Source organism: Tinamus guttatus, unplaced genomic scaffold, assembly GCF_059628265.1.
Source record: "Tinamus guttatus ecotype Peru unplaced genomic scaffold, ASM5962826v1 Tinamus_guttatus_pri_ptg000308l, whole genome shotgun sequence".
Lineage (NCBI taxonomy): Eukaryota > Metazoa > Chordata > Aves > Tinamiformes > Tinamidae > Tinamus > Tinamus guttatus.
In genome coordinates, this window is record NW_028288842.1 from 5,507,214 (window position 1) to 5,519,258 (window position 12,045).

Genomic DNA, 12,045 nt, shown 5'->3' on the forward strand with positions numbered 1-12,045 from the left:
AGGAAGCAAGAATGCAGCAGCGTAAATAGAACATTTGAAAAGATAAACAAATAGGACAAACATTAGAAAATTTGAATTCCTGCTCACAAAGAGTGTGGTCCAACTTATTACCACAGCACATTTGACTAAGATTATTGAATAAATAAGAATACTGCAATCATCCCTCTGAATGTCAAGAAGACGGATCAACTTTAGTAGCATTTGAGGTAGAAAAAGGGCCTGGGGATCAACAATTCCCCAAACTGAAAAAAATAGTTAAGCCTGCTTTTAACTCAAGCGGGCTATTAAGATGCTTAATATGGGATTTAGAAGGCTTCTTTTGGCCCCCATCTCTGCTACAAGTTCCTGCATGAAATGCTTATACTCCCCTGTGCTTCAGTTCTCATCTGACTAATAACACACAGGAATGCTCAGTGAAAAAATGAAAACCAAGCATTTGGGGGACTCAGAGGCCAGCATGAGGGGCAGTGCCTACAGCAATAAAGCATTATAAGACCCGTAGATCTAATGAGTTAAGTCTTATTGCTCTATGCATAAACACAGGCAATTTTCTGCTAGTGAGGTGTTCTTGGATGTGCTTCTGACAGCTTAGCATAAGTATGATACAGTCATAGGTCAGTGTTAGCACATAGATATGAGTGTGTACAATCACATTTTCTGGACCTTGATCCAAACTTTGCTCAAAATGCCCCCACAAAATTACAAAAGATTCAGGAAGCTTCAGGGAAGTCCCCACTACCTACTTTCCCATGTTACAGAGAGAACTCTCAAATGTTTTTCTCCTCCATTTGGCCTCTCCAGCAGCTTTTCCAGTTCCTTCCCCAATTTCTTTGCATGTTCCAAGTAGACCCTGTCACTCTTCACCTTATTGCATTTTAATGAGTGTCTCCATCTTCCTCCTCCACACCAGTGAGCCCTGCCTTAAATTCTCCCAAGCCTGAACCTTCTTATTACCTAAGCCTTACCACACTATCAGCCTTCCCAGGACTCAAACTCTCACTGAATTTATGTCATCCATCCTAAGAAGAGCTGAAGAGGGAGAAGGCATGTACTAAACAGCAAAATCTCTGCTTAATGCAATTTTGCAAAAACAGTATTTATATATGTCCTTTGAGGGGACTGAAAACACACTGGTGTAAAAGCCAGGACAGAATAGCATTGGAAGCAGTTAGTGCACACACAAAATATAACAGAAACAAATGTTCTTTCACAGATCTAGATCATGTACCTTTTAAGTTCAGGGGTTGTAAGGATGGGGACTGTATGGCAGGCACCAAGCTGAACTTTGTCTGTACTTGATCACTCCAGAGGGGTTTGGGTGAGTTTGAAAAAAGAGAGAAGAATCCAGGAACTTGAAGTAAAGGAATTTACCCCATAGCTATCCCCAAATGACAAAAGATCAAATGCAGCTCTCAGATATGCACAATACAGGAATTTTGTCCTCAACTGGATGGGCTGTAAATTACAGCTAATGCACACGCTATCAGTGGGGAGCTTCACAGCCATGCAGATAAGGACTAGTGGGAATTCCGACATAGCAATGCTGCAGTGCTACAACTATTTAGCATGCTTGACAAGCCTTGAGGAAAACTGCGTTGCCATTTGCTGAGGATTTCAAAATTGCTTTTTCTGTAGGATTTGCAGCAAGGATAGCAGAGGAGCTGCACAATCCAGAAGAAAGTTAGTTCTCAAATTAGTTCTCTGCCTTAATCTTTCCAATAAAAGTGAATGTTTAGTTAGCTTTGAAAACAGACTTGACTCCTGCTAATCAGGCTTTGGAACTCTTTGAGATCCGGAGAACTGATACGACGCATCTGCCCACTCTTCTTCCAGCAGGAGGCAGATGACCAAGAGCGAGATGCACAGCACCGTTTTCCACACGCAAAATGACACCAGTCATTGCCCTTCTGCTGGGGATGCACAATCCTAAAAAGCTTCTGCTTCACAGAATAAAAGAGTGCTACGCAAAACTCATTAGGCTATTATTTGGCACTAGATTAAAAAGCATAAGAATATTTTTGAAGGAATTTTTGAAGAAAATATGGCGTAGTTGGAGCTCATTTCACTTGGGTTTTGCAAAGTATCATTTAACAGTACCAACAAGGAACTCAGAAGAACAAAAGGAAAAAAGGACAAGAAGCACGTGGTAAAGGAGAGGCCACTGTTATTGGCAGGAGCTGAAAGCTAGGGCCAACCTGAAAATTAAGAAAGGGTCCAACTATGGCCATTTCAGCATAGGATGACCCACAGAATTTTGGGATGGTTAAACCTACAGTATTGAAACTTGGGAAGTTCACCCATCCCATAAGCCTATTGCTGAGTTACAAATCCCTCAAAAAAAAAAAAAAGGAAAAAAAAAAGTGCAAGGATGGTGCCAGGATGTTAATATTTGTGATGCTAAAGGCTACTTTTGTTATTATACTGAAGTGACTCCAGTAGCAAAAGTACTGGAGGTGGAATGTGTCATGCCAAGAAACTCCTTTTGAGAAGCATGCATTATATTTTCACAGTTTAAAAAATCTGCAGGCAACTTGGCTATGACATTCTGAACAGAAGCCAAGATCACACATCCTGCAGCGACGAGTCTCTTGGTCCCAGGGGGACACCTCTAGGACAGGACTTCACATTTCTTAGAATACTGGGGAAGGAAAACAAGCACACATGGACTGCTTCTGCAGGGGCTACTTTCTGTAATTTTTTGAAATGAACAGAGGATGCATTAGGAGGTGATCTTTTACTTGAAACAGATATGAAAATGATTCAGAAGTCGGAATCAAAACTGCTAACATGGAGTTAAACTCTGCAGGTTGGCATGCTAAATTCTGCTGCAGTCACTTTCTCATGAGAGTCTGAATACTTCTCATTTCTACTTAGTCAAGGTATATAAAAAGTGGTGGATGGAAATTCAAAAAAAAAAAAAAAAAAGACAACAAGGATAGCCAAGCTTCTGACATTCGAGAAAGATTTTTAACTTTGAGGAGGCAGGGTCTGAATAAGGCAGGAGAAGGCAGGTACCAAAAGAAAAGAAAGAAGCAGCATCTGCAAGGGTGATGCGTGTGCCACAAAGTGCTAAATCCTGACATAGTTAATGACTTCTCAGGATCAACTATCAGCTCTCAGCTGTCAAGATGACCAGCCAAGCATGATACTTCCAGCTCTTGCCTCCATCTGCTGAGCTGCACACAAGGGGCAACGGTAGCACAGCAGGTCACAAGGAAGAAGTTTCCGCTGCAATTAGAGTGGACTGTAATTCAATTTACCATCCACAGACACAGAAGGGAAGTGGTTGCGCAGCAAGATGTTGGGAATAGCCCACCTCTAGCCGTGCATCTGTACGCTTTGTTTAATGTGAACTGGTTCATCCAGTCCCTACTACTGCTGCTGTTTATTTTTCTTTTCTGCTTTATTATCATCCAAGTTTATCTTTCACATCCTTTGCCTCCAGTAAGCTAACCTCAACAATAACAGGATATGTACACTGGAATTATTTTGCTGAGAAAAACGAGGGGGAAAAAAAAAGTGCTTCACAAGGCATAAAATCAAAATTTTATCAATCAAAAGAAAATAAATAACCAAGTGACAGAAAAGAAAACCCCGGGCATTTAGTCACTAGTTAACCTCCTACAAAGAGCAACATGAAGGTAGGAGGGGAGCAGACCCTTCACATTACTTTTGGTCTCCTGATGCAACAGAGTGACTTTAAGCAGAGCCAATGCTTGGCTCACTATTTCACTTACCGAAACAGAAACTGTGGAAGGAAAGAATTTAGATACCAACTTCTGCCCTCACTTCAAACTTCACTCATCGTAACTCAGTTTACAGCCCAAGGAACTCTATTTAAACTTCAGGTCTGTACTGAATCTTGTATTCAGCACTAGGATCTGTCTCATTTCTCAAATTCTGGAATTCTGGAGTATGAACCTTCAAAGCAATCTGAAATAAAAACAGCCAAACAATTTAAAGCATCAACTGGAAACTGCAGTTTGTGCTTTCCTTCACTGACGGATGTTTGGGAAGAGAGAAATCAGAGGATAGTATGTTGGACTAAAGGGTGTTTTTTTTTCTGACAGCTTTGCAGACATCTAAATGCTTTAGATGCAAATAGCTCACTTGGAAAAATGTGTTTCAGTGTGCCTAGTGCTCCTTCAAAGGTGACTTCAATATGGCACTGTTAGACCTGCAAAAACCTTTTCCATACCATGTGCAACTGTGTGTCGCAGTGAGATTTTATGGCACTGCTGAACACTTATGAGAAAGAGAAGGATGAGGGGAGGGAAAGATGGGGGAAAAGGCCCTCCCTGACTGTCTACTCTGCAAAGGATTTGAACTGTAGAAAAGAGGAACCGTGTCAGCAAATGCCAAACCAATGCGGTACCTGCCAAACCGCACCTTATCCTTCTCAATCAGCAAAAAAATTATCCGCTGCCTGATTCCTCTTACCTCACCAATAAAGGGCTAGCTTTTTTCCCTTATTAGGACAATCTCCATGCTGTAAAATTCTGGCTTTAATAAGTGGCTTTAACAATATGTGCTGCACATCAGCACAAAAAGAAAGCAACTAATAAAAATAAAACGCGAGAGGAGAATAAAAGGGCTGAGTCCTAAATTAAAAGGGACAACATCAGCTTAGTTTGGGCTCCAAAATTTGATCACAGATTTTCAAAAATAGAGAATTAAATTTGGAATGGATAAATGTATGAAAGCTAACATTATACACACACATAATTATAATCTTGGCCCTCCAGCTACTCATAGATATAGACATCCTTACTGAAGTTAAATGGATTTTTTTAATATACACTAGTGCTTACCCGGTTCAGAACATAATTGGGAGTACTTGAAAACACTGCAAAGAAAGAAAAGATTTTTATTGCTTTTCCTTAGCAAAAAAAAAATGCAAAGGGGGTGAAAAGTTAGAAAGTTGGTTAGATCTGCTTCATTTATTCAAACTATTGATGGAACTATTTTGCTTGGTTGCATTTTTAAATGTATGGTTTTGGATTATCTAGTTTACGGCATCTGAATTGTGGTACTCAAATTGCATAAAAAGCACAGAAAGCCTCAAATAATAACCAAAAAAAAAATTCCCCTGTGCTTCTGAGTCCTCCTTTTTTATTGCAAATAGAGGAAAAGGGTGCAGTAGGAGGCCTGGGACTGTAGATCTGGCAGAGAAGGGAATGGCAGGGGCATGAAGAAGCAGGAGGAAGCTTTGCCACCCCCATGCCATGCTGGTCAAATACCATTTGAGAACACCTAGGCCAACAGTGTGGCTATGGAGGAGTTATCTGGATTTAAGATCTGCACTAACAGTGAATTTCCTAGTTCTGCTGAAGCAGAAAAAAAAAACCCTTGTCAGAGTGAAGCGATATGGAAAATGTTCAGTGTTTTATTTTATTTCAGTGTGAAACAAGAAGGCTAATCTTCATGTAATCCTGTTTCTTTTTTAAAAAAAGTTTTTTATTTAACTTACATGAATTTTGAATTAAAAGAACAGAATGTTTTATTTCTAGAAAAAAAAAACTGCAAAGTAGCAGCAGAAATATTTTTGTTCAGAAAGTGCCAACAAAATTGCTTTCATTTAAAAAATGTAATTGCTGTTTTCATTTCAGCGAAGCTACTCACAGAACCTGATGTGAACTCGCAACCAGTTTTGGTCTGCTCAGAATACTCCCCATTTTTCTTGTTTTTGCTAAATTTATCATTCACCAAAGACAATGAACAGCTAATCTTGGGCATCTGGGTTCCCAGAGAGCAGCACGAGAGCAAGCCTAACATTCCTCACCACTCTTCCAAATGGAACCAGGCTTTTGACAGGGAGGACAACTGAGCTCAAGGTTTTCACAAAACTCTGCAGAGTCACTTGCTGTCTGAGAAAATGTTAGAAACTGAGTCCACATTGAGCGACGGCTTCAGATTCAGGCGGATGCCCTAAACTCCCCACACAGTTTAGTCATACACTGTGCCCTAGGTGCCCAATGCTCTGCATCCATCCTTCACTGAGGCAAAAAGGCTGCAGAAAAGCAAAGCATTTCCTTACAGACCTGTCCTTCCTCTTTCATACTGCTTTTTCCATCCAGATAGTCTCATTCAGAAAAAAAAAAAAAATCAGTTCTTCCAGTAAATTTCTTCTGACCCCTAAACACAGCTGTGAAATCTGGAACTGGATATTGGTCTGCAACAGCCACTGTTCCTGCCAATGGGTAATCCGAACACCAAAGCCTTTGCATTTCATTCAGGTGGAGGCAGAAATAAATCAAGAAACCTCTATGTACATGGAGTGTAGTTACCACAACGTTTAACATAAATGCAGTCCATCCATAGATAAACATATTTGCATCCAAAATGCTTACCAGCCACTTTCCCAGATGCTTTGGACTTCATTCCCACACATCACACTGATGTGCAACTTGGGTATAAACTGCACAGCACACAGATAAACAGGTTGACTTTGAAAGGCCTGATATTTTAAAAGTCTAAGTAAATTGCTGCCCATTTCTTGGCATATGGTAAATCTGTCACTACGCAGAGCTACCTTCAGAGGCTGTCAGATGTTCTTAGTTTTTAAATTTGGGATAAATAGGCTTCCTGAAAGCTAACACCTTTGTGCATCTGGTCCTGTGCATCTGTTACACCTCTTATTTTATCTGAGTAATGTAAAAGGGCTTTGAAGAAAAACAAGGATTTAGGCCATTGCTGTCTGGGGGACGGAAATGAAAAGCATGGCAAACAGTGAAACTAGAAAGAATGAAAGAGATTGCTTCAAGTAAGAATGAACAGCATCATTTTTTCCAAGCAGAATTAATAAAATAGCATAATTCTATTAACACTGTTGCTGCCTATAGAGAACAGTGAAGTATCTCCTTCAAGTTCCTCTCTTACGCTAATAAAACTAGCCAATTCTCTGGCTTAAACATCCAGTTAAAGAACACTAAAGATAGCCTACAATGCAAAGGAACAATCACAACATGCTCTGAATGATTGAATTTCCAATAACAAAACTGCCCACAAAATGTGAATTTTGACCAAAAACAATACTTTCCAGGAAGAAACACTTTACCAGGTGGGCTTTCCATGGAAACTTACATAGTGAACACCAGTTTTAGCCTCCAGTGCAGTTAGACAATTTAATCCCTATATGTTTACTAAACAGGTTCTGTATTTTCAGGCCAATCCAAACAAGTCTTTCTATGTGGTAACACCTTTGGTTTTTAATATTCAATGTGTTAAATGCTAATGGGATATATTCAGCCATTCATCAATTAGGAAATTTCTGCAAATATTAGAAGTACACTGAGAGCTCAAACAATATCTTAATTAATGCAGCTGAAACTGCCATATAAAAGGGCTATTAGAGGACATTTGCAAGAAGTTAAAAATCATATTGTACCTCATTCAAAACAGTGAAATCACTCTCTTCTTCCTTTCCCTGGAGAGTCTCCAGAGAATTAACTTATAAAGACTTTAATACTCCTTTTCCATTGCAATCTCCTGAGAAGGCACGAGGACTAGAAATGATTACGTTATGCCTCAGCCTGGGAAGGGCAGTATTTCATCATGTACTGGACTGAGTAATGCTTTGAAAAAGCCTTTGTGGGTAATGCTAAAGGTGTCGTCTGCACTTTTGGCCCAAGGTCACAGAGATGTTTGTGAAAAGGGAATAAATCAGTTTCCGACTTCGGCCACTGATTTGGCCACCACTCTCAAGGTGCAAGAAACCAAGAAGACAGCAGCTAACCATGTTTTAAAAAACAGAGATTAAATTGCTTTCACACAGATAAAATTCCACCAACTTTGGTCAATCAACTTCACCTATGTAATTGTGGGTGCTAAAGCGGATGTAAGCTGGGGCATTCCTTGCAGCACTCTCCAAACACCTCAGACATATGCAAGACATAAACTTAGCATGTTACTCATGCCTTCTCTCACCCACTTGGGGAACAGGAGGATCAGCTCCCTCAGAAAAGCTATCTATGCATTTCTAACTTTTTCAAGCAAAACAGCCAGGCGCCGACATCTAGCTAAGCTGGCCCCAGTGCAGCCCACTGAAGAGGGTCTGAAGGTCACCCCAGTGCCTTCAAGCCTCACACTTGGGACCAGCTCCCCACAGCAGGGTCAAGAGTCAAGCTTTGCTCTGCTTACAGCAACCCCAGTGTCCAAATCTCCGTCACTTGTCCCTTTCCTCCCTGCCCTCTCTCACTTTTCCCTTTGCATCAGTTGCAGTGAAACTAGTTCTCTGCCTCGTAGCTCCACGTTCCCACGTGGAAGTCCCTCCAGGGCTGGCTGCCACCATCTGTGACCATATTCAACCAAAGACCCACCACAAAGTAAATTCATTTGATGCATACTTGGTTTAATAAATTACTATTTGTTCCCTGCCACCTGAAATAATTAGGGATTTCACGATCCTGAAAGGGGCTTGTTGGAGCACCTGAGTTTCAGAAATCTCTGAGCACCCTCCCTTCAAGAGCACATGATTTCATGCTGGAAAAGGCATCCAAAAATCTCAGGCACTTCTGAAAATCACTCCCAAATTTTTAAACAAAATCCTGAGACAAATCACTGTGTTCTAGAGACAGAATAGTGCCCTGCTTTCTGCCCCTCAACATGAAAAGTGGATGAACAAAGCAACGGCACAAGACCCACATAAACCAGATAATTTCTTTGGCAATATTACACAAGCCAATTGATTTTCTACATTTGCTTCCCTCTCATATTCAGGGCTGACTGTGCCATGCGGACTATATTTACTTCGTGGACTAAGCAATCCAAGTTATGTGAAAGCTTTCACGCAAAGCACGAAACTTCTGAAAACTTCTCATTAACAGCCCTCCGCAAGCAGCGCTTCCAGCACACCCTTCTAGCTACTCCTGCTTCTCAACAAAGCAATTGAAACGCTGCAGTTTGGTTCAAAACACATAAATGATTTTTCTTTTAGGCAACAGAGCACAGTATAACAAAAAGAAGAGCAAAAGAACCCAGTTTTTATCCAACGCTTAATTTCTCAATTCACCCAACTTCCAAACTTGTCACACGCTATTTTGCCCCCCCTTTCCCATCGCCACCCTCCAACCCTTCCTACATAACACAGCAAAGCTAAAGTCATACAGGTATCACACACACACCAAAAAAACAAACAAACAAAAGAAAAAGTGTGGGGAACTCACTTGGAAAGGCTTGACAAGTTCTGCCTGCAGTATGATCTGCTGATCATGTCTGCAGCGTATGAATCAGTGCAAACTGCTGCCAGCTCCGGGGAGCAAATGGATGGATGATCAGGGCGTGGAGGGAGATAATAAAAATGCCATTATCCTTTCAGGCATGCGAGACTCATTGGATGCTCTTTCCACCCTACAGGTTAACCATTTGGCTGGTGCCGTAGCTCCGAAACGACTCTCCGTTCGCCTCTTGTCAAGCTCATTATCTATCTTGTATCCTCCCCCTCGTTCCCCCCGCAAGCCCGCACCACGATCATATGATTTATTTATTTATTTAATTTATTTATTTATTTTACTGTATTCTTTCTAATAGATCCTCTTTGTTATGTCTGGAGCGTACATTGCAGGCATTCCTGCAGATTTCCCAGCTGCTCAGTTTGACAGGCAAATGCTCGCTTCCCGTTGAGATTCCCATTCAAGAGCTTCTGCTTCAGCAAATCTGCCCGGGAAATGAGCAGCACAAAACAGGTACACGGGACGAAGGAGCCCTCACAAGGACTTGCTTGTAGGGAAGCAGCATTGCAGCCTGCTCAGACAGGACCCAAATGTAAAATAAGTGTCCAGGGAACTGTCCTCCCTTTTGATTATAAATCATTGCCTAAATGTGTTGCGGGCACTTGCATCGAGTCAAACTTGTGAAAGGCCAAGCTGGAGAAAGAACATTCAAAAGACTGGAGGGTGATTTCCATATAGGAACAAACCCAGGGAGCTGGAAAGCAGCTGCAAAATCCAACTGGAGTCAGGATAGGACCATCATATGTCCCAGTAATGGGATTAAAATCATGGCTCTCGGAAAAATCCAATCTATCAGACTATTCTCAACAATTTTCCATCTAATCCTGTGAATGAGGCAGGAAGCAGAAATGCAAACAAAGTAATTTAAATGGAGGCACCAGCAGTTACCATGATTTTACATTTGGCTCTCACATGCCTTTAAGCCAGCGCATGTGAGTAAAGCGAGACAGTTTAGTGTGGAGTCCTGCAGCCACTCCAGCCCGGGCTGCGATCCGATCCTGCTAAACCTCTTAAATTACGGGCGTGGGTGCGGATTGATTAGTCCTGGGAAGGGAAATCTCTCCTAGGAGCTCGCGCGTGTGTGGGAAGGAGGGAGGTGGCTTCAGTAGGTGGCACTCTTACCTTGGAGCAAGCCCTGACTCAAACCCTCTCTGCTCAGAGCTGCAGAGGAGGCTGCCTTTCAACAGAGGCTTGAACCTGAGCGCTTCCTTCTCACTGATTCTAAGAAATATTCTCACTCATTTGTGTTCTGTGCAAATGCCAAGGTAGGTAATTGGGTTTGGTTTGTTTGTTTCTGGCCCTATATAACTCTCCATACAGTTTCAAGGAGATAGCTCATGAGGACAAGTTACAATTTTGTGCTTTATAGCATGGTGTATTATTCTCATGTGAGAACATATAGGCTTAGACTTTCTGCAGGCTCAAGAAGAGGTCTGCCATACATGGCGCCCGCCACCCCTCCCCCCCAGATTGTTAACTCTTCCTCTACCTGTTTTATCCGTCTTTTCAGGTACAAAATTTACTGGAATTCGGGGATGGAGCAAGGAAAGGATAGCAGTGGTGATTACAAATAGAGAATAATATGGATTCTGGGTATGACAGAGAGATCTGCAGATGAGTTTTCCTCATTTCTCTTACACTGTCTTCAACTGAAAATGGGCATGTAGGACAGTGAGGATATAAAGAGTCCTTAAAAAATGATGGTGACAAGGGAGTCATCTTTCTTCCTCACAGAAATTTACATCATTGAGAAATTACAAAAGCAGAATTCTCTCTTAGAAAACACCGAGTTAAACAAAGGTTGCTGTTCTGATAAAATGCATTCTAATCAGATTGACAGATCTAGGAATATAAAGTGGGGTCCAAAGCCAGTCCTACAGATTTCTGGTACCAATCTGCATCTACTACTATGTCACAGAAACAGGTATTTTTCCAGTTGAGTCACTTCTAAACCCTTTTCAATGTGTCCTGGAATACTCAGGTTATTTCATCGCTCACAACAAAACTGCTTCCATGTAGCAGGATTAAATACAAGCAAAAGAAGAGTCCTATTCTTTTCAAAAAACCCCACTGCTCCTACCATCAGGCAGATCCAGATCCTTGAGCAAAAATTTCTAACACCGAACTGCATATTTGTGCCTATAGCTTCTACCTCAAAAACACTCCTGTGAATAGATGTCTCAGAACCCTGCACATCATTATAAGCAAAATAGAAAGGCTATTTGGCTGAGGAACATCTCTGTTTCAACAAGAGCTATAGGAATGTTTTCACAACTCAGTGTATTGCTACTGGAAACGCTGTGTCTCTCCTTTCAAAGGAGGGATCCACAGTGGCCAACACACGCAATACCAAGGATTTGCATCCAGTTGGGTGCAGCCCCAGCAATGCAGAACTGGTTCCAACAAAAAAGGCTGACACTGAGCCAAGTTTTTGCCATGCTTGCAGCCCACTTTAAAAAGAAGAGGGAGGAGAAGCCAAGTCATTCATATATCCCTGCACTTAATAACCTCTTTATTTTAGAAGCCAGGTTGGTGTTGTTTACCTGCTTGAATAACTTGACTGAAAAGGATATGCAATCTCCCTTTTTGTCCTGAGGTGAAGATGTTGCATATGGAACAACAAGAGGCAAATGACCTTCCCCTAGATCCCTTCAAAAATTCACATGGGCATCTGGAGCATGAAAGATGATGGTGACAGGAGATGCATGTCCTACAACCTGCTTTCCCTGCATGTTCTAATGCTTCAGAGATGGTGACTTGCTCCAGGGCACTACTACCCCTAAGTAGGACACAAGAAAGAGAGAAAAACAAATAA

General features: G+C 41.5%; 1 protein-coding gene across 7 annotated transcripts in view; it reads right to left on the reverse strand.

Moving 5' to 3' along the window:
- The window catches only part of CALD1 (caldesmon 1), a 111,335-nt gene that overhangs the window by 42,560 nt on the left and 56,730 nt on the right, over positions 1-12,045 (reverse strand). The window contains exon 1 of one of the 7 annotated variants that reach the window (XM_088528442.1): positions 9,165-9,316. The exons of the other annotated variants lie outside the window; for them this stretch is intronic. Coding sequence (XP_088384568.1) covers positions 9,165-9,211 — 47 coding nt within the window. The 5' untranslated portion in view covers positions 9,212-9,316. Of the gene's footprint in view, positions 1-9,164; positions 9,317-12,045 lie in introns of those variants that run through there. 7 annotated transcript variants of the gene reach the window in all.